A 22,326-nucleotide genomic window follows, 5' to 3' on the forward strand; every position below is an offset into this window, starting at 1 on the left:
TATATCAATGCATAATTACAGTTGCGAGAAACATTGTACACACAGTTAGCCATTAGTTTGATATATATTAGAAAACTTCAATATATTCAATCACGCATCCGCTTGTGCCACATCACATCAATGATTACACTAACAACACTCATCTAGGTATGCCTTACCTACTAGTGGTGTGATTTATGTCAGTTGGGTTTGTAAATTGCGCCTTGTAATCTAACTAATGGCAAAGTGTCTGTAAACATTAAATTTAACAAATAAATATTTGTATGAGGATAATATCTAATTATTGCCGTATTTTAAGGGCAAATTTGGATATTGGAGATATTGAAGCTGCAGGAAATATGGCGATAATGGCAATGGTATGTATCAATACACTCAGGAATCCATCAAAAATTCTAAACAAGCTGCATACTATCTAAATTTTGTTTCCAAATATCCAGAAGTATCATTAGATCGCAGCAAACTATTGCATATGCTATCAAAATATCATAGTTCGGCGTCTATTAGGGGTACTCTTTGTGTTACATAGATCTGTGCCTCATGGCCAATGCCATGTGTAAATTTAATATTTCTGATCCCAAATTTACCGAATACTTCACTCACTTCATTAAAAATAATATAACAAGTTTTACTATAATAGATGCTTGTCAATCGCTATTCTACCTTTCCAAAATTGGGGATACCAGTTTGTATCTTCAACTAGTAAAATATTTAGCCAATAGACAACTGTCATCGCATGTATTAATGCAATTTACTTAGGCGATCACATCCATAATTACATCAGCCAGGCAATTAAGCATCGATCCTTGTAATTATGGGTTTGTGTTTAAAAAAATCCCCGCAGTTATACCAACATTCTCATCCAGACAAGCATCCACTGTGTTAGGTTATGGCGCAAAATACCTCAACACTAACTCAATTGTACAACTATCTGATGTGATTATCAGAAATAAATATTCCTCCGCCAGGGATCTGGTAGTGGCACTCAATGCTCTGGCAGCCAGGAATAACAGCCTAACAAGTTCTCAAATTTCAATAATATACCTGAAACTCAATAGTATGGATCTATCGCTATTGGATTGCATTGGAGTACTAAACAGTTCGTCAAAAATGGCCGAAAGTCTGCCACGGGAGGCTTTTACCTGCTGTAAACAAGCATGCAACATGATCTTGAATAATTTGTCGGATTATGCCATTGAAGAGATATCTCACTTACCCCTTGTCGTATATAAGCTCAAGTGGCTTAATACCTGTAAATTATTATCGCAAATACATTCACACCTGTTATATCATATAAACTGTGGCAATAACTTAGTTCCTCATTTATTCGCGTATTTAAGAGGACTGTCACTTAATCATGCCAAACATCCACTACAACTGCATGACTTGTACAAGTTTAAAACGGTTCTATTGGATAATTTAAATACCATACCTCTTAGAGACTATGCTGCAACCATTAACGCATCATCTCTGCTATTCCCCGATATGAAACCAAGAAACATTCAATTACTGAAATCTAGTATCTCTGAACATGTGGAATATGCAACGTTCAAGGATTATGCACTGTTGATGAAATCATTGCAACGATGGGACGCGCTGGATGATGAAGTGTTGACATTATTCGCCGAAAGAGTTGCTATTCACATAAATTTATCCGTAAAGGACAATCCGTCACCTGTATCCCCTGTAAGTATTGCTTCACTTTGTAAGATTTTATTGGACAAAGGTTACAAGAGTGAATTTCTAATAAATATTATGCGACGTTATATAAGAAAGTATTCGGATCAACTAAATGAGCAGCAAGTTTATGTGATTGGACAATTTTTAGAACAAAAAAACGCATAATTATAATGTACCAAGGTGTCTTATTTTAGTATGTTACATTTGGGTGTGCTTGTTCGAAAAAAATTCGTAATTTGCCGTAGACATGGCGCTTAGCGAAGGTTCAATTGGCATAGGCATTACGGGTAAATAATGGTTACGATGTCTGGGATTCCTCTTACCACGGGCATTCTTGAGCTTACTATCCCTTATAAAGTTTGATTCCATAGTCCAAATGTCCCCTCTAAATCTCATGTGATTTACTGTTCTGTGCCTATGAAGTCCTGGTTGTCATATTTGGAAATATCTGAACCATGGTCATGCAATAGTAGCGGGGCATTTTGGATCCTATCCCTAACACAACTTCCATCTACATAAAAGTGATAGGCTTACCCTCAGACGAAGTGTCAATGTCGAGAGAGTGCCTCCCAGAACATAACCTATTACACCCAATTCGCATCCTCGAAAGGACGTGACTAAATTTTCTATTTTGTTGCGATTTTCCATTTTTATTTTGCAATCTCAAAAAATTATATTTTGGGAATTGACCGTTGTAATTTCGTTGAAATATTTTGCACAGTGGAGTATCCTTTTTAATACTCATTTCTAACATATCATTTTTGTCATTTTCACTTTTTGATAAATCAACTGTAGGCGTATAAAAAGATTCAATGGATGAGTTGTCAGATATTGTAAATTTTTCAATATAAATGTCGTCTTTCGGATGGTTATTCATAGTGCAATAATTTGCTGGTGAATAGTTTACATTGTACACAAATATTCATTTGTGTGGCAAAGAAGTAGTATTTGTGATTAAAGGCCGTGCGCCATTTCCAGTACTTTGTATCCTGATCTTGGGTGGGGTAAAATGGAGTGGTGTACCGTTAATGGCACCAAATACGATCAGCATCAACTAACCGAACTGGCCATAAAGCTTAACATAATTGCCACTAGGCTTTCCAGTATATCTACCGCAGAATGCATCAAGTTCTTGTCCAATATCCCTTGCTACAAACCACCCAGTGAAAATGATACGAAGAATGACATTGATATCAGTTCTATCCACAAATCGAAACATTTTAACAAGGGTGATTTTACCCATACTTGTGATGATAATAGCCATCTAACAAGATATAGTAATTTTTGCTACAATGCTACCCAACAAACTCCTACGACAAACCTTCCCCAATCTGGCTGGGGATTTGTAAAAAAATGTACTAACAAACTCCAACGCATACGTTACCGCATTTGCTTGTTCTATGGGAAATCTGAAAAAAATTCTCTCACAAAACTTATATCTGTCGAGCGAAATGGTAGATACGCCGGCATATCCTATGAGGAACTTATCACCCCCTCTAATGAAAAACCCGATCAACCGTTGCAACTAAACCTAGATGAATTCCTAAACCATAAATTTGAAACAACTAAGATAGATGTTGTTGATGGTTCTGATGATCTGACCACCATTAAGAACGCAATAAATGGTAGACAATCCAATGAGTCTATATCCAATGTCTTTCACAAGGAATACAAGTCTTTGCTTAACACAGAATTTAGTAAACAGAGACCATTTTTGGAACCGCCATTGACATTTACTAAACTCTACAACCTGCGTGAAAAATTGTTCAGACTAATAGATATAGTACCGATGCTTGATCCAGCTACGGTTGCCGCAGGGTGGGTCTTATTTGAAAGGTAATGAAGAGGCAAATTTAGACTAGTAGTTTCCAAGCATGTCACTGCATCTAATCGTAAACTGTACGCTGGCGTATGTCTGATAATTTCATTCAAATTCTACCAGGATGACACGCTTAACATACTTTCATCTCTCACAAATGCACTACAGTCATTAGACCCTCACTCAAATATTACTGTTAGAAACATATTTTCATTAGAGTTGCATATTTTTACGCTACTTAGATTTGACCTGGCACTAGACTTTTCACAGGTTTCAAGCCACTTAAACCATTACCTGGAATCAAGGAATATGACTTTCAAAGAGTTTTACGGGATGAGTCCAATTGCCTGATCGATTGACTTTTTGGTATTTATCACATTTCCCAACTCTGTTAACTAAATTAATACGCAATCGCAAATCTATTGTACAATTATCTTCAAGTTTACACTAGGTTTTATTTGTTTAAAAATAGCAATTTACGATTTCCTATAATTGTACCCAGATCGTGGCTGGGAAATAAATGCTTCATCTTTAAATCTATTAATGTTGTGTTTCACAATCCATGGGTGCTATATTATTCGTCCACTAACCATCAGTAGCTCGTCTGCTTTGGGACGTTTAAAAGAGTGCTTCCTGAGACAGGCCTCTACAAAAGATCGGAACTCAGGCGTCGACGAGAGTAGATGTTTTTCCCTCTTCATTTCAAAAATCTGCGTAATAGATAAAAGTACATGTTTGGTCCAGTGGTAAGTGTGGATTCTGTTCATAATCACATTGTTGGGCTCTTCAGTAGTAGATCCAAATGGAGGGTATCCAATAAACAATTCAACTGCCAATATGCCCAACGCCCATATGTCGCTTTGTTCATCATACTCCCCATACTTCAACCCCAGACCCAAATGTTTGGCACACTGCTCCGGAGACCAATAATCTGCCATTAATTGCGTGTTACCATGCGTGCCACGATGATGAGGCACTCCGTTTGAGCGGTACAAATGCCCTATGTGTGCAGAGAATCCAAAGTCCGCCAATTTACACCTGTTTTCATGGTCCAATAATATATTCTCCTCTGTAACATAGAACCTTACTGGTTTAATATCCAAGTGCGCTATGCGTTTGTCGTGGCAGCTTCTAATGGCCCAAATGACTTCGAACAAAATTCTATGTAAATATCTGTATACTCTGATACCCTTTCTTCACTCAGTTGGCCATGTTTTGACATATAATTAAATAGATCGCCATTGTAACAATATTCCATCACTATGAATATCATAGTAGGGCTAGTGAACCAGGTATACAAGCTGGATAAATATGTACATACCATGCTATGTTTGGATGTCTCAGATGCCCGTGCAATTCGATTTCCCGCTTGAAAATAGCTTCCTGTCCATTTCTGTGTGATTATTAGGCAATTACTTCACAAGTTGTGATTTAAAAATGCATTTTAACACGCAAATAAAACCGGTACGTCGTTCCCTTGCCAAAAAAACCTGCCCATGGGCACCATCGCCCTGAGTAAATTTTGAGGTTTACCACGAATGCACCTATATCAAAGTCATCCAGTGTAAAGTCCAGGGAGTGAAACTTGCTTTGTATAGCAAAATCGAACTTGTCCCTCGTTTCCCTAGCAGAAAAACGTGCCTTTGGAGTGTATAAACCTTTAACATCCATCGTCATGCCCATAACAATTTAAGTGCTGTGTCTGGTACTTAGATACACAAGACACACCTCAGCAGATACGTCATGGAAACGCAATAAACGTGGACATACACACAATATATGTCAATTTAAATGCTATTTGCATCTTATTTAAATGGGTGTGTAGGGATTACCTAACTATACTCACTGCTAGCCACCACTACAATCATTCACTCATAAGTACTCCACACACTAGCCATAATCATTGTCGCTACTAACCACAAATTTGTTGGAATCTATCGCCATAAATTTACTTATCCATAACTTATAATATCTACCCCAGTAATAGATATGTGGAGCCCGTTTAGTGATCATTTACATACACGTCCTTTGGCACGATATGTTTGGTACATATCATGAACATATGTCTGATAAGATGTAAAAAATGCTTTATTATATTAAAAATACTACTTTTCCAAAAAATTACGCAATTGTCATGTCACATAATTCCCTAATTTATAATTTACCTCGTTAGCATAGATACTTTAATACTCTGGCATATGCTTGCCAATCGGCAATATCTCAAAAACTTCTATACTTCCTGCTGGTTTCTTATTCCATAATCTTAGAATTTGAAAATTTCTACATTACAATCAATCATACGATCAATGAATATACACACTTTGGAGTCGGTTGGTGGTTTAATCGGTATATCGTACCATTTATATATTTAACAACAATTTCAAGGCAATCAATCCACCTTCCAACAAATTCAATCAATTAGTCACATATACCACCAACCAACTAGTTAATTATACAATGATTAGGGCATAGACGCATTATTGCTATAACCAAAAGACTCGGGAGCTTGAAAACTAACTGATAAATAGAAAATGTGGGTTAGAACTGAAAAATCACCCCCGAAAGCAAATAGCTCTTATTACTCAACTTATCCACCAGCTTAATGTTTGGTAATTGCTGAATCCCTCGTCTCACAACTATATACTCTACTTTACAACTCCCCCCTGTCCTACCCTTAATTAATCCCACTGAATAGCTCTCCTGAAGCACCACCAAACTGTCACTATGCCCCATGTATAACTGTATATCCATTTCATCAGTTGTATTGTTGTAAATCGTGATATCCAGCGTGGCTAATCCGTTTGTGAAATTTACATGGGAGCATACAATGCGGAGTTTATTATTAGATTTCTTCGACACTATTTCTGTCGGATACCAAATATTTTGGCGATATGATTGTGTATTGGGTGTTTCTAATGACCAATTGACCCACAAAATATTTGACTTTATTTTTTCCGCATCCAACACCAACGAAAATCGCTCGGTAGGTAGCAATTGTAGAGAACGTGATAAAAGCGTTTCAAAATCACTTTTTACCTTGGAAATTATACATGTGTGCGAAGATACATTTTCCATAACCAATAGGTGAACATCATGCACAACTTTTGTTTTAAGAATTAACGTATGTGATATATTTACATTTTGGTGGATAATCAAATGGTTTCCTGAAGATTTCTCTTTGTTGGTCATCTTGCCAATTATAGACTTGAAGGGTTCCTTAACGCCTATTGATCCATCACTGATCTTGTGTTTACATACTTTCCGTGATACTACAACCTTAATTACTCCCTTATGTTCAGGTAACTCATCGTTTATATTTGCCATAGCTGTAGACCCAATAGTCAGCTTTAGAGGAATCCATGTGAACCGAAAGTCCTGTTTAATTTTAACTTGTGCCTCATAAACCTGGCCCACACAAGAGCCATGCCTAAGATTGAGTTCCACATTCACATTGTACTCGTCTACAACACCAACGTTAGTTACTATTAACAATCCAAATTTTGCCTCGTCTCCTAGATTAAATGGGAGATACCGTGAAAATAATTCCATAAGTCTACAGGTTCATCACCTGGAGTGCGTCTGAGAGTAAAATTTTTCCCAAACATATCATACTCTCATGACACAACAATGGGAAAGTTAGTATTCAACAAATGTTTAATGTTTTGATAAGCTTAAATGTCTAAAAATCTATGTAATTTATGTATAACAATGGCTCTCTAGCATATAGACACAGTATATATATATATATATACTGGCCCAATGTCTCATGACACACTATACAATACATTTGCGACGACAACGATTTTTTGCGAAAAAAATCGTCAAGTAATGAAAATTTTAACATTACTCTATATCAAATTTACACTGATAGCTAGGGCTCCATACAATAAGCACTCGAGTGGGAACTTAGAAATTAAGAAATACATCAACTCAAATAATATACAGGTTTTCTCGCGAATCAATCGCACGCACAATAAAATTATATATTAATAATATGTAAACCAATTATTGTAATATCCACTAAAAAGTGGCATCCATGACGATCAACCTCTTGTTATAGAAATCAGTTGCCACCAAAATATTATCCTTGACATCTACGCTGTAAATTAGGGGGCTGTGTTCTGTTTGGGGCAAATTTTCAAATTCATAGTGTATTTTTTCATTAATTTGCGCCACCGTACCAACTAAACTATTGTCTTGCGTAAATGCATACACCAGTCCTTGACAAACTGCTGCGTAAAAAATTGAGTCGCGAAGCACTAATTTCCAGGGAGAACCCGGAAGTTTTAACCTTTTTACCTCACAATTTAACGCTCGTTTGTCAAACCATCTTAGGCAATTGTCGTGACTGAATTATCTGGTGATAAAATGATTAATGTAATTTTGGATGCACCGTACCTCCCTGCGATTATTTCAGTATCAGAAGTAGAAATCCAAGTTACACCGGCACCAAATGATCTAAGTATTGAATTGTTTACTTAATTTCAGCAATGTAATTGTTCGGATTACTAGTGCTGTTTGATAACGTGTTAATGTCCCAAATACGCAATCTAGAATCATCTGCCCCGGTATATATGAGTTTTCCATCCATGTAACAAGCCCACACTTCCAGCTCATGCCCAGTCCTAATCTTAAACAGTGATTTACCACCAATTTACTACTCTACCCCGGTCTATCAAGGCAATTTTGCCGGTGGAAAGACCTCCTACAACCTTTCCACTATAGGAATCTTTACAGACTGAAAGTACTAGATAAGATATATCACACCTAGAGCCTTAGAATCCACTACCGTGGATCCTTCTATTGATATCACTGGATCTAGCATGGCAAATTTAATGCTTCCATCAGATGCAGCACATATTGCATAGTTTGACTACATTTACAAGTAAAATACCCCATTGATTATGTATGGTTTGGCGTGCAAAATGCCACAATTAAGTTTCAACTGTGAACGGGTCTGATAGTTACATTGTTGTACAGCGTAGCTTTGTGAATGTAAGACCATCAAACTACCACTACGTACACCTTCACTATGTGTGTACGTAGCAACTATAATATCTTTTGAATTGGGCAGAAAAGCTACTGAATCTGGTTGACAACACACGGGTATGTTAGCCATCGTGGTTGTCTTTTGTAGGGGGTAAATAATATGTCATAACAATACCCATATACTATTTTTAAGAATAACGAGTAATATATTCCATGTGATCTAATGTAATCATTATTTATTGAGCGTGTCACAAAATCACATATTCTATACACGTCACATCCACTCTTTAGCATAGACATATTTGTACTGGCGACTTAAAGCTATTTTTACACACAAATTCTTTAGTATTCAAGCACGATAACAAATATGCTCAGAACAGGATTTTACAATGAAATTTGGCAAGAAGCTTATAGAGCTCAGATGTCCCGAATGGGCGGATCGTTATGTCCGTTACAAAGCCCTAGTTGCTTTGCTCAAAAAGGCCAAAGAATTTAACGCATCACTTTCAAAAAAAACAATTGAGGAGCTGGAACTAGAATCAGGGCTTTATGACCTAAATGACAACGTCAATCGTGCAGGTAGTAAGCAACTTGATAAGCTTAAAACCAGGATATCCACAAACAATGACACAGTCATCTCGATTCCCGACTTAAATTATTATGATATATCATATGATTCGAACAAGGCAGTATCTTCCAAACCAAATGGTACATCGCTTAAAGATAAAATAAGCCAGAAATTGAAAGCTCTCTCTGCCTCTGTGGCATTCAACACAATTTTACCTATGAAATACTCGAGACAAGCCTATGACGAAAATACACAAGCTGAAAGTCTTTTTGATTTTATGCTTAGGGAGGATATACGCACCATTTGTAAGCACTATTTGGACGAGATTGAATACATGGAATCGTTATTATTGACAGTAGTGGATGAGAATGCCAAGAGATGCGGAAAAGATGAGGGACATTCTCGAATGTTGCAAACTGCGTGCATTGCATTGTGGGAGTATTCTGACAAACTCAAGAATTATTTGAACATAAATATACTGGCTGTGTACAAGATTTTGAAGAAGAAAGATAAGATGCTCAAGACCAACGATATCACCGATTTATATCCGCTGTATAAGGCAATACTGTCTGAAATAGATGCTCATAACGATCTTAATGAGAGGATATTGAACACTTACAGGCAGATTTTGGGTCAAGAAAATAATCTAGACCATGATGGCCTGGTCAAGATCGTCAAGGATGCAATTGAGCATAATTCAAAGAGGGTAGGGCCCCTTGTGTTTTTTATCCACGGAATGATAACCCTAGCTTTTATCATAGCGTTAATAGTAACATTTCTGCCGATAAACCGAAATGTGGATTACGTGATGAATATATTACCCACATTAATGCCGTTCTACCGCTTCTTCTTCCTATCAAGTCTTCTGTGGTATATGGTCGGAGCAGCTCAGGATTATATGGAGAAGTATGGTGTCAATTACATTTTCCTGTTCAATCTTTCTGGTAATTACTGTACTCGGGGCACCGAGTATTATACAATGGGTGGGGCCTTAATACTGCCCATCATCATCTCATACACTGTATACGTACTGGACGTCAAGTATCTACTGTTTAACCGACATAAGTTTTATTATATCTACGTCATAGTGTTAATCGTGTTGGTATTATGCAGTTTAACGCTTATAGATTTTGGGATAAAACGCAAGTATATTTTATGTGGGATATGGGCCATAATTCGCGTTTTCAGAGGCCTACTAATCGGCTGTTTTAACGTAAGCCTCAGCGATTCGGTTCTGGCTGATGTTATGACCTCGTATACTAAGATCTTCAACGATCTGGCCTATGTATTCTGCTACTTCTATTACATGCTACCTTCTACCATTCGGAATATTTTTCCGACTAACAAGCGATTTTACCTAATTCCAATCTTCACCAGTATCCCGTTTATACTTCGCCTGACTCAGTGTTTAACAAGGTATCCACGCAATTTGACCCAGGTATATAAATACCCACGATTCTATACATATATTCAACTGCATCAAGTATCTGCTGGCAATAAACGCAATTATTATTTCCTCAATTCCCAGGTACCGTCACTTGATGATTTAGCCATGTATTTAAAGTAACGTATACCACATGGATAATCATTAACAGCATTTGTTACACAGTAACCACGATATATACGATCATTTGGGACACCTGCATCGATTGGGGCCTGACACTTGGCACCAACATTTTGTTAAAGTAAGCCTTCCCCAACTGTCCACTATCAGCGCAAAATTAATATAGGCGAGGGTTTGACCCTATAATATCTCCAGCAAATTCCAGCAATGTTACCGAAAATGGGAACATAGGATCGGGGATACATTCTCAAAAAGTTTCTGTCAACCAAGAAAAGGTTTACATCGATGATAGCAAAGGCACTCGCTTGAGCTTAGGCTATGGCATCGTACCCGTTGTCAGTGATGGCGATGGTAAACAAAAGATGAGTGGATATATGCACAATAGGAAATTCAATGTTGCAAAGGATAAACGCATCATGTTCCCTGAATTATTCTACTACTTTGTCGCGATCGTCAATATAGCAAGTTACACTTTTTACATAGTTTGGTCGTGTGACGTGGGCACTCACGCTATTTGATGTCAAATTCCTGTCTAATAAGGTATTTTCTTATGAGTTCGGATGGTTTTTCATTCAAATTGTAGAAGTAGCACGGAGGACGCTAGTAAGTACCCAGACTTAATGTTTCACATCTACATCTAAATATAACAGCATATCTAACGCAAATGGACTAGTCTGCTTATACTAATTAGCAGAGATGTGACTTTTAGCCTTTGTACTTGTACCATTGATTATATATATGTGCAAATAGCACATGGGTCTTGTGACGAATCTATACTTACACGTCTACCATATATGAAATATGATAAATAGATATTGCACATTGCATATTTATTTATGTAAATTAAGGGGATTTATATAGTGGGTGATACTTCGGCTGGAGAATGAACACTTGAACAATTCGTCAAAGTATCGGGCCGCGTTGTGGATCCCCAAAATGTACAAATGTAAATCGCTAATAGTGCGCGAGCTGGCTAGTATAACCTAGCCAAAGGCAGCGGGAGAATTATATTGTTAATTTTAGTTAGTTTTTGTACGGATTTTTCGTGGTCTCATAGATCTATGCATACCCACCCCATACTATCTATACACCACATCGTGTATACTGGTCTGATTATACCCAACGCTATTAGGTTATACTCAGTGCTATTGTATAACATTCTACAATATCGCATGACCCAGGTAGCTTTGTTTAATTCTTATCAAAATCAGTAAGTATAATTACCATATTTATTCACAGTTTCCACAATATTCATCCTATAGTCTACACACGAACCGCCATCACAACAAAAACGAAGTGCAATGCCAACATATTCTGTATGAACCAGGCTAATAAATCGAACTAGACGACGTACTGTGCGCTATATACCATGGAAAACCCGGTAAACTTGGGAACGATGATAGACTTGACAAGTTTTAGCGATGGTATTGTCCAAGGAAGTAAGAAACTAATTAATTTAGCGAATCCGTCCATCATGCAACGGCGTCCATTAAACTTTAATTCAAACTTGCATGTACTTTTAAGCTATGTCCAAGTTGTCATCATTCTCTCACTAGTATCATTTCTTGTCTGGTTCATAATCAATTTCCAAGAGATGAATAAGAACAAATCATTTGGTTTGATGGAGTTAATGATCCTTTTCTGGATTATACGTTCTATTTGGAGTATCCTAAACAGTACTTGGCTGTCGACGTTTTATCGAGCTAATAACGCGGAGCCCGTACATTGTTTACGAGTTTCGGTCATGCTTTCAAACGTTTCAGGAATTGCTTGGTGTGTTGCTGCCATTTTCATTATCTTTGTAAATCCCTCTACAGATAGAACATCGTATTCTTACTACATCTGCAAAGTGTTGTTTTGGACCGCAATTGTCTTATACTTGCTTCCAAAAGTCGCCTATATTATTCTTTGCGCACTTCTGCACCTTGTCCTGTACCTTATGGTACGATTCAATCTGGATGTTCGTGATTTGCAGCCAAAAACTCCAAATGTAAGGCATCAATTAACTCAGGAAATTATCGAAAAACTGCGAGTAGTTTCATATAAAGACGTTAAGGAGGATATTCTAGAATCTGGTATAAGTGGTAATTCCAGTAGATCCCATAAAGCCGGCAGTTTCAATGGGACAATAGCTATTGACTATGAAATTCCAACCTGTTCCATATGTATTGTGGAGCTGTTACCAGATGATCTTATTATAATCATGCCCTGCGATGGGAGGCATTACTTTCACAAAGAATGTATATATTCTTGGTTGCTGCGTAGTCAAGAATGCCCAATTTGTCGTACCAATGTAGTACAGTTTTTGGAGGCTGGAGAAGTAAACGGAAATTAATCGATAACAGCCAGAAGCACAATCCGCCAACACTTGATATTTTATGAGTAAATTTGCTTTGATACTTGAAAATTACTCTTCGCCAATATATATGCATGTGATGCATGTAAAAGTTTCTACCACCAATAGTAATTAGCGGTAAAAATGCGTTAAAAAAACGTAACGTCTTCATGTAAATTTACACTAATTTTGCACTTTGAGAACATTTAACGCGGTATTTTACTATCTATATTATATTGGTACCATCTTTTGATGGTTAGAACAGGAGGATCGTGGTAATAAATTCTCAATTAAAAAGATTTGTACTAAAAATTAGCGGCTATATGATGTTAAATGTTTTTTTCAGCTGTACAATCAGCTGCCATCCGTCCTTTGGAACCTCGTCCCTGAAAAATTCCTTCAGGCAATCAATCGAATCCCTTGTTATCTTCGAATAAAGTTTATTCGAGGCGTCAAAATGCCTGCCATATAGTATATTAGGTTCGCCGCATATCTTTATACAAACTTCCTGGCCTAAATAACTAACACTAACAACCTTTAACAGCCTTTTCAGTAGGTTTATTATTCACTTCCAAACTACCAACACGGCCAAGCATCAGGTTGTCTCTATCAGGGACCACCAGGGGCGTGCCCACCTTTAATAGCCCATTCTCAACCTTCACTCCAAAAATGAGCGGGTCCTTCTTATTGAATATGTACCTAGGAATAATCGATAGTTCACAAGGGAAAACGACTTGATGTATACGCTGTTTTCTGAATCTCATCGTAATCACCTGTATAGTTCCCTCTGCTCCTCCATGTGCTTGGTGAACCTATCAGAGAGGTGGTAAATGATATCAGCACAAAAAATTGTAACTCCCAACGTTTCGGCCTCCTTTTCTGCATCTTGTGTAACTTTGACGTCAAATGCAAGTATAGCCGCATATTCTGGCCTTTTCTCCAACATTATGCTAGCCTTCTTGACATCCTTCTTTTGCACTGCCCCAATGTTGACACAAAATACTGGTATCTTTTGCCCATTTATAAATTGAAGTAAAGCCTCTAGTGACCCTAGGGTACTAGCCATCAAGTAAACCCCCACTCCGGATCGATCAACACAGTCAAATATTGAAGATATGTCTCGCATTACCTCCACTTTCAATTCCTCAATATCATCACCATCTTTAGCTACCAGTAACTCCGTTCCCGCTACAGCATCTTCTAATCCCTAAGTTATTAGCATCTTTCAGGTAAGCCCAAGAATTTTTCAATTTAAAAATATTCATACCTGTGATACAATCTTAATGCCAATCGTACCCTTAATACTGTTATGTCTAACATATTCACTCTTAACCCTACTCTCCTTTAGAGGTTGCGGAGTTAAAATGGCCCTAATTGTAGTCACAATAGGCCCATTCATCCCACAAACCACTATTACATCTCCCACACTTAATTCGCCACTAAATAATATCACATCGATAGTAACCCCCAAACCCTGTGTTAATGAGTTTTTATACCTCTATATTCTTAACCTCCATCAAGTGACAACTGAATGTTAATGATACTGTAATGCTTCTGGACATAAACATTTGAACCAGTTTCATAATTAAAAATAACAAATCAGGGATACCCTCCCCAGTTACCGCACTTGTTGGACAAATTGAAATGTTCCTCCTAGAGTCGTCGTTCTCCCAATAAAGCTTGCAATTTAAACTCTGCCCTGATAATTCATTCTGTATTCGTCGGATACGATCATACAATTCCTCCTTTGCTGATTCCTTCTGTTGCGCCAAGGTCTCAAGAATTGGTTTCCAAGGCTGCGCCTTCCACCCATACACCCTATCCACCTTATTCATGGCGATTATGAAGGGGCAATTGCGATTTTTGAGCAGTCCGATTGATTCTATTGTCTGTGGTTCCAATCCGTGCATTACATCAACAACCAATATAGCAATGTCACACAAAGATGAACCTCTTGCACGTAGATTATTGAAGGATTCGTGCCCAGGAGTATCTATGATTAGTAGCCCGGGTATTTGTACGTTGAAGTTGGGATTCACCTATATAAGAATGATATGGTAGATATAGTTGTATAATTTTGTTTGGAAACATTTTATATACTTTCTGTAATCATCATAGCTTAGGATTAATCAATATAGAGTTATGTAATAGACATTTTCATATTATTAAAATTATTTGATATGATTTAGGCAAATCATCATAACTATTTAATCGGCAGTGTTAAATACATGATTTTTAATTAAACTATGACTGCAATGTTAATTATAACTGATTGGTGTAGAAACAAAGTGTCGTTATAACCATTCATTGACAAAATACCAGAGTAAATTTGATATGTTTATACATATATCTATTTAATGTAATTGCACATCCACTTTGTATGATCATTTGACATTTGATTGTATAAACCCGCTAGCAAAAACACATTTTAGATACACACTAAAATCTCGGTGCAAAGATATAATTTTCTATCGTTATGATTACTTAATAAGCCAAACCAATACGTTGAAATGGATCGAAAAATATAAAATACACATCTTGAAACTTACCATTTTAGAGTGAACTTCCAGTGCATCTTTTGGGAAGAATGTGGCGCCAATTTGCTGTGTAATTCCTCCCGCCTCGCCTTTTTGCACATTTGTATGTCGAATTTTATCCAATAACTTAGTCTTCCCTGTATCCACATGACCCAATACACAGCAAACAGGGGATCGATATGGTAACTCCTCTTTATCATTCTTTGATTCATTAGCTGGGTTTGTAATGTGTTTCAAACTCTCTATGCTAGAGGACTTTACAATTTTTTGTGGCTCACTATCCGATTCCAATTGTATTTTCTCCCAATCATCATTCAATGAACTATTGGAACTGCCAATGCTACTGTCGGATGAGTTAGATTCGTTTCCTGAATCTGATTTGTTATCCTCATTGCCGGTTTTCTTGAATTCAAGTTCAGATGGTTGTTCATTTTCCAATTGATTTTTATTAGATTTTTTGGGTCTCCTCTTCCTACTGTCAATTAGGAGTCTTTTCCCGGTACCTTTAGCTTCTTCAGAAATAGACTGTGAAACAATGGGTATTATGCCTTTGGCCTTTAGTTGTTCAAGAAAGATTTTGTTCCTAGCAAGATTCTCTTTCTCCTTTGAAGTAAGTAACTTGCCCTGTTGCTTAAGTCTCTCTTTCCTTTCTTGCCTTTGTTGCTTCTTCAGCTGTTTCTCCCTTTCAATCATCTCTTCTTTCAATCTTATCCTGACTCAGCTATTTATTACCTCTCCTCCTCTTCTGCAATACGCCTCTGCTCCTCCTCTTCCTCCAGCCTTTTAAGTTCTTGGAACTAATTGATTAATTTTCTTACCTCCTGAACCAGTTTAAGCCTTTCTGCCGCTGCTTTTGCTGCCGCTGAGACCTTTTTACCCTTAGACTTGTCAGGTTCATAATCCTCGCCCCTCTCCTTCTTCTTTTCCTTCTTCTTCTCCTTCTTTTTCTTACTTTTTGAAATAGTGTCAGTGCTAACTGTTACTTCATTTCCATCATTTGCCTCAGATATGTCATCAATTGGTTGATCTGATTTCGTTTCGACTTTCTGCTGAGACTCTAATTTCTTATCATCTACCGTGGGCTTGAGGTTTAAATCCTCCAACAATTGATCCAGCTCGTCATCCTCCTCAACAACCTGTTGCTTCTTCTTGCCCTTGGAGCTCATTGATACGCATGAAACCCCCACGCACAACCACAAATATTTTCAAAATATGAATCTTGAAAATATTTGCATCCACCTACGTGTACTGCAAATTGAATACCAATACACTTGACATACAATACTATATGACTTCAACGTTCTGCCCTAAAAATCGCAAAACTTTTAATACCCTAATGCCAGTATAATTTACACACGTAAACTATTGATTTATTTATTCAATTATCTATCAATTAATTCATATAATTGCCCAAATAATCATAAATGCCAACAAATATGTTATTGAGTCAATTATTTAATTGCTTTAACTAATAGCTTGTGTATCATAAGTTTATTTAAATACAGTTGAGTGATCCCTGACAAATTTTAATTATTGTTGAAAATTTAATCAATCGAAATTTTCCCTATTTGAAGTCGTGATATATATGTGAGTTCATATCCACGTATCTAACAGATATTAATGATAGACTACTGTCATGTTATCCTTCAATTTCGCGAAAGCTCAATGTAATATTAAGCTTGAAAATTATACTTTTTTCTTTCATAAAACATGTCCGTCTTAGCACTACCTAAATTGATAATCTTCGGACAACCATCGCGCTATGTTAACTTTCCCTTACATCTTTCTCGCATTGACAGCAAGATTTGCAATAGTAAGCGTCTGAAACGCCATACGAATTGCAAATTATGCATCTGCCCTGATTTACAGTTTGAATACCTGTTGAGTGCCATAATCACACTCGTCGCAAATCCTAACCAGGGTATGTGGACGTACATAAGAGTCGCAAATGGGACATTTTCCGTCACATTTTTCACATAATCTTCCAATTGCTAAATAATTTTTCACTTACAGATTCCTGGTTGTTTTCGGCACATAATCAAATCAGGGTGATGCTTAGACATCTAACACCACAATACCACTCTCTATACTATACTGGTCAGGCATTGAATAAGTCATGTGCTTTTCAATATAAAAATAGACTATCTAAGTCTGTATTTGTTCTATATTTATTATTTATAAAAAGTCATGTATTTTTATATAATTACTCCACTGATCCACACATTACTTAATCATTCTAGTAAAATCGCTTAATGGTATATCCCCCAATCTTCTGTGAAATAATTAAGAAAACATCAATTCTAAAAGCAACCACCAATTAATAAATATAAATTTAATATAGTGCTACATTTTGCACCGCGTTTAACGTTTATGTTATGATCAACTGTGGCTAAATTCATATAATCTTCAGACTAAATACCGTGTAATCATTTTAGTATCCGTGATATTGCTAAAAAACACGAGTCCTTCGACCCAAATCGGTTATCGCAACACCAATTGGGCGTTTCACACTCTGAATCCGCTTCGTAACCCTTCAATTTAAGCTTCATCTCAATCTCCTTGGTGCCGGCTTTCGGGTCGCTTGTATGAGTTATGAGCTACGTTAACAATTTATAATATACAATTTGACATGCCATTATACGAAATAATACTAGTGCTATGTAAATATTTTCATATGTATTCAACAAATTGTGTAATTAACTCACAGAGGGAGTCCCGTCTAAACTGTGCTCCATGGGCTTAACATTTACTCTTGTTTTATTTAAAAAGTTGCTGAGTGGCCTCCTCTTCAGGCCATTAATGCCACCTGTAACTTCGCAATCACTAGTAGTGCCATAAGAAGTGGTGGACTTCACTTCGCGCAACGATACGAGTGAATACAAGGGGGTACCCATACTGAGTGTAAATAGCCATTTTTTAATTTCCGAATCATTTTTATTATCAAGGAGATACTCCACCGTGTCTACAAAATGACGTCTTGTATCTGCTAGTTTCCCCCCTAAGCCTAAGTTGAGGTATTGATTTAACTGGTTGATTTCTACCTTCGAGAGTTGGTGTTTGTCAATGCTTTTGATGAACAAATTTATTAGTCTAGCAGCTACAGCGCATATTCTTGCATTCCTATCGCGGGAGAATAGGCAAAGTGCCCATAGGTAAGGCGAATCAGACCAATTTCTGCATGATCGAGAAAAATCATCCAGTGCATCATTTGCTGGTTTTCTAATTACGATCTTTTCGCATATGCTAGCTGAGAATAATGATGGTAGAAGTTGTATCTTGATCTTGCTAGTTGAATCATGTGCTTTTATGCCTATAACATGTGCCGTGAGAATTGCGTTCTTGGCTACGGTGGACCTAATGTTTTTAATATGTTCTGATACAAACTGTATCACTGGAAATATGAAATCCCAATCTAGGAGTGCCGCATTGTCCTCATTTATTGCAATTTGTATGTTCGTAAGTACGGTAAAATCGTGCACCCAGGTTTTCTTTGTTCCATTAATATAACCCAGAGCATCGTCCAACACCTTTTTTGAAGTAATCTCGTCACTAGTACCATTATCACAATCCACCAACCCGTATGGGAGTGATGCCACTTCAGGCAATTCTTCCTGCTGGTAGTAAATGGATTGGAAGGTATTTTTGCGATAGTCGGCATTTGCAATGCTCATAATAGCGTCAGCGTCGCCGTTAGTACAATTAGAGTTAGCAGTGTCATGGCGAGATTTAGCAATCATAAGAGGTAGAAATTCAACCTGTCCCACTTTACAATTTCGAATATTACCGTCGCAGCTATTTTTATGGTCAATACTTATGGATTTGCTAAATTGTCTGTCATTCCTCAAGTTTCGGTTAGCATTCCCTCGGTCATTTATACCACACGTAATGAAGTTATCTTCAATTACACTCATAATTAAGTTGCAAATGTTTAGTGTGTTGTGCAAAAATGAGCTGTTGCAGAAAATTCATGAAGAAATTTTCTGCAGCTGACCAACCAATCGCTTTTGTAACGTGATTTTTATTGCGCCAATCGATGTATTTCGTCAGAATTATTCATTAAATAATTAGTTATGTAGATGTGTAGGGCATTCGATAAATATTTCCTTACCCCTGTTGGGGTAAGGTTTATATAGTAGATATGCGACCACTTAGAGTACGCTTCCCCACGTGTGTCACTATCTTGTGACATGAGTATATAGTAGGGATGAAAAAGCACAATTAAACCCTTTTTGGCACTATAATTCTGCTGTCGAATGTGTTATAATTATTTTTAATCATAAGTCACAAAATTATTTGCTTGTGCCACTAATCGCATCGATGTATACTGTTTATTCATTCACCCGGACGCTCAATGCCAAAATATCTACATCATAGATAATATACACAATCACATAGTAATAGCTATTATTAATTACAATTGTACATCATTTTTCACTGAAAAATTTGAAATTTTTCTTCAGCCAACCGAAAGGTCCATGGGTTACAAACATTGTAAAATAAGGAGCTACCATTCAGAGAAATTGAACCCATAAAATTAGTTACAATGGATGGATTAGGTGGTTATTTTTGGAATGCTGCCAAAGTATTCCCTGATATAGCACAGAATGTCAAATGTGCGCTCAAGGATATAGTGATACCCAGTGATGATGAAATGCCAAAATATACATCTTCCCAATCATGTGGCGTCATGAAAGCTTCTCAATCGAAATTGCCTAACGTCTATACGACTGAAACCTTAGGACGGACCCCAAAAACGGTACTTAAGGTCCCGCCCTTCGGCAAGAATAGGGGAATTTCCCATCACATAAGTCCAGAACTAAACACTAGTGAACCATCGAAACAAGACATTGCACTCCCATTTCAGAAACCCAAATTATCAAGCACAACTATGAAACAAGTTGAGAGTCTGATTCCGAATATTCAAGTGCCGCAAAAGTCACTGCTCAAACTAAATAGCTCCAACGGATCAAAGTTTGGCACTATAGACGTTTTTGAGGACATCAACACGCTTAATGACAATCCATATACTCTAACATTAGAGCCTTCTATCCATAGATTGAAGGCATCTAGTCAGGCATCATTTCTAGACGGATCTCCCACTAATCTGACACAACGAAAGACATACAACCAATGTAAAATTCATACAAAGAACATGATAAGCAGCTGTTGCAGAACCTGCGATTTCTTGCCTTTATGTGAAGAATGTATTAAAGCTCACGATGAGCATACAATAATCACAATTTCCGAGGGTGTTGGTGATGTAGTTGAAGTTTTTAGGGAGTGTTTATCTGTTGTGGTAGACAGGCACAATGTGATGGAATCTCTGTTGCCTGAGATTAGACATTTTTCTGCAAAATCTGAAACTATGCTAAAAAATGTCAAACGTTCCGTTGAAAAGTCCACAACCTGTCTCATGGACGCCATCAAGGCAAGGGAAGATAGTACCAACTCTGAAATTCGCCAGCTGCTGAGTGTAGGCTCTGATAAATTGAACTCATTACACAAAGATTCTATTGCTTATTCTAAATATATTTTGGAGAGATTGAAGACTTTGGAAGATTTGGAGAAAATCAGCGGCACTAATACTGGTCTAGCATTGAACACATTCATAGACTTGAAACCGGAATATGAAAGACTTATATATCAATGCCAAGACATACCCTTACTGGGTCAACCTCTAATCCAACATTGGTATATTAATCCTGGTAATATTCAAAATTTGTTGGCGACAGAGGAGATATACATAACTAATTCATCACGCAAAATAGCAGATACTTGGATTTCACTCGATAATAAAATTAAGGAGGTGGCTCAGGATCTGGAAAAGGGCAAATACCAATATATACTGTCATCTACGCCAACCTTAGAAGCTCCACTTCTTGTTGGCACTTTTTTGCGTCGCGATTGGAAGAGAAAAGAATGGTTGCAGCGTGTTGTGACTATTAGGCCGCCATTATTACTAATTCACGCACATCCAGATGATCCAAATGAAAAGGTGGAATCTTCATTCAGAATTAACACGTTGAGGTGTGAATTGTTCGAGAATTCTACTAATCCGCGCACAATTGAGGCCAGGAGACAGCATTCTAACGGATTACACCTGGAAGTTATCTCTGACCAACCACAAAGTTCTGCAAATATAGTGCTCTTGGCATCATCCTCAAGTTCAATACCAAGGATTTGGGTACAAGCATTGAATGAGCTAAAGAAGATTGAAAACGACAATGATACTAATGGTGATGACAATCCTTATAGTTCTAATGTAAAGGCTGATATATCTCCTAAATCGCCTTTATCCTTCCTAAAATATGCTAGGAATGGGGTTAAAAAATACTCTATTGAGCACACGGATATAGACGCAAGCACTGTAAATGATATCCCCGATGTGTGCCGATCACCTGTACACTTTTCTGAGCGCCAATTCACCAATGAATCAGATAAAAATGAATATTTGCATGTGCCACAGTTGTCTTTAACTGAAACTATTGATAGTAGTTCAAAAAATACCACTTCAATAAGATCTGGAAAAGACTATGACCCATATTCACTGAATAGGAAATGGAGTCTAACAACCAAGTCACTAAACCGCAATAAGCAAAAATCGAAACTGTTTGAGCATGAGAGTAGTGTGGTGGATAATTTTGACTTTTCACAAATTCCCCAATTTGTTTACGAGGGATCGGAAAATGACGCCGATGATTATGATAAAGATCACTCATCTATACACACTGTCATTTGACAATAACTGTATACTATGAATTATATATATTAACCAGTTTTGAATTAGCTAAGTTTAGTTGATATATATTAACTTGTTAATATGTGTATTAATTGTAT

The 22,326-nt window shown here is 37.1% G+C and overlaps 12 protein-coding genes across 12 annotated transcripts; 5 read left to right on the forward strand and 7 right to left on the reverse strand.

The window, feature by feature from the left end:
* BMR1_03g02135 (hypothetical protein) lies at positions 264-1,842 on the forward strand (the record flags this gene model as incomplete). Its single annotated transcript, XM_012793583.1, has 4 exons — positions 264-356; positions 377-506; positions 527-735; positions 757-1,842. 4 exons carry the CDS (start codon positions 264-266, stop codon positions 1,840-1,842), a joined length of 1,518 nt encoding a protein of 505 aa, XP_012649037.1.
* Positions 1,843-1,875: 33 nt separating this feature from the next.
* On the reverse strand, positions 1,876-2,554 carry BMR1_03g02140 (hypothetical protein; the record flags this gene model as incomplete). The annotated part of the gene is made up of 3 exons (XM_012793584.1): positions 1,876-2,062; positions 2,083-2,188; positions 2,212-2,554. 3 exons carry the CDS (start codon positions 2,552-2,554, stop codon positions 1,876-1,878), a joined length of 636 nt encoding a protein of 211 aa, XP_012649038.1.
* Positions 2,555-2,686: 132 nt separating this feature from the next.
* BMR1_03g02145 (cyclin dependent kinase binding protein, putative) lies at positions 2,687-3,847 on the forward strand (the record flags this gene model as incomplete). The annotated part of the gene is made up of 2 exons (XM_021482016.1): positions 2,687-3,513; positions 3,535-3,847. 2 exons carry the CDS (start codon positions 2,687-2,689, stop codon positions 3,845-3,847), a joined length of 1,140 nt encoding a protein of 379 aa, XP_021338584.1.
* BMR1_03g02150 (Protein tyrosine kinase) lies at positions 3,973-5,179 on the reverse strand (the record flags this gene model as incomplete). Its single annotated transcript, XM_021482017.1, has 9 exons — positions 3,973-4,065; positions 4,087-4,206; positions 4,228-4,427; positions 4,449-4,563; positions 4,585-4,657; positions 4,678-4,797; positions 4,818-4,889; positions 4,913-5,007; positions 5,030-5,179. 9 exons carry the CDS (start codon positions 5,177-5,179, stop codon positions 3,973-3,975), a joined length of 1,038 nt encoding a protein of 345 aa, XP_021338585.1.
* On the reverse strand, positions 6,035-7,101 carry BMR1_03g02155 (conserved Plasmodium protein, unknown function; the record flags this gene model as incomplete). The annotated part of the gene is made up of 2 exons (XM_021482018.1): positions 6,035-7,008; positions 7,029-7,101. The coding sequence occupies 2 exons, from the start codon at positions 7,099-7,101 to the stop codon at positions 6,035-6,037; spliced, it is 1,047 nt and encodes a 348-aa protein (XP_021338586.1).
* BMR1_03g02160 (conserved protein, unknown function) lies at positions 7,517-8,615 on the reverse strand (the record flags this gene model as incomplete). Its single annotated transcript, XM_021482019.1, has 6 exons — positions 7,517-7,844; positions 7,895-7,954; positions 7,975-8,121; positions 8,144-8,243; positions 8,264-8,369; positions 8,391-8,615. 6 exons carry the CDS (start codon positions 8,613-8,615, stop codon positions 7,517-7,519), a joined length of 966 nt encoding a protein of 321 aa, XP_021338587.1.
* A 259-nt stretch (positions 8,616-8,874) lies between these two features.
* BMR1_03g02165 (EXS family) lies at positions 8,875-11,604 on the forward strand (the record flags this gene model as incomplete). The annotated part of the gene is made up of 6 exons (XM_021482020.1): positions 8,875-10,469; positions 10,492-10,581; positions 10,604-10,738; positions 10,784-11,078; positions 11,101-11,220; positions 11,479-11,604. The coding sequence occupies 6 exons, from the start codon at positions 8,875-8,877 to the stop codon at positions 11,602-11,604; spliced, it is 2,361 nt and encodes a 786-aa protein (XP_021338588.1).
* On the forward strand, positions 11,987-12,952 carry BMR1_03g02170 (RING zinc finger protein, putative; the record flags this gene model as incomplete). The annotated part of the gene is made up of 3 exons (XM_021482022.1): positions 11,987-12,056; positions 12,078-12,607; positions 12,629-12,952. 3 exons carry the CDS (start codon positions 11,987-11,989, stop codon positions 12,950-12,952), a joined length of 924 nt encoding a protein of 307 aa, XP_021338589.1.
* On the reverse strand, positions 13,272-16,655 carry BMR1_03g02171 (PHD finger-like domain-containing protein 5A; the record flags this gene model as incomplete). Its single annotated transcript, XM_012793591.2, has 8 exons — positions 13,272-13,465; positions 13,488-13,705; positions 13,726-14,159; positions 14,220-14,426; positions 14,449-14,991; positions 15,502-16,201; positions 16,222-16,286; positions 16,308-16,655. The coding sequence occupies 8 exons, from the start codon at positions 16,653-16,655 to the stop codon at positions 13,272-13,274; spliced, it is 2,709 nt and encodes a 902-aa protein (XP_012649045.2).
* On the reverse strand, positions 17,163-17,552 carry BMR1_03g02172 (PHF5-like protein; the record flags this gene model as incomplete). Its single annotated transcript, XM_021482023.1, has 4 exons — positions 17,163-17,249; positions 17,270-17,347; positions 17,368-17,480; positions 17,501-17,552. 4 exons carry the CDS (start codon positions 17,550-17,552, stop codon positions 17,163-17,165), a joined length of 330 nt encoding a protein of 109 aa, XP_021338590.1.
* Positions 17,553-17,915: 363 nt separating this feature from the next.
* On the reverse strand, positions 17,916-19,400 carry BMR1_03g02173 (conserved Plasmodium protein, unknown function; the record flags this gene model as incomplete). The annotated part of the gene is made up of 2 exons (XM_021482024.1): positions 17,916-18,086; positions 18,195-19,400. 2 exons carry the CDS (start codon positions 19,398-19,400, stop codon positions 17,916-17,918), a joined length of 1,377 nt encoding a protein of 458 aa, XP_021338591.1.
* BMR1_03g02185 (conserved Plasmodium protein, unknown function) lies at positions 20,033-22,228 on the forward strand (the record flags this gene model as incomplete). Its single annotated transcript, XM_012793593.1, has 1 exon — positions 20,033-22,228. The coding sequence occupies one exon, from the start codon at positions 20,033-20,035 to the stop codon at positions 22,226-22,228; it is 2,196 nt and encodes a 731-aa protein (XP_012649047.1).
* Positions 22,229-22,326: the final 98 nt, after the last annotated feature.

Source organism: Babesia microti, chromosome III (assembly GCF_000691945.2).
Source record: "Babesia microti strain RI chromosome III, complete genome".
NCBI classification, from domain to species: Eukaryota; Apicomplexa; class Aconoidasida; order Piroplasmida; family Babesiidae; genus Babesia; species Babesia microti.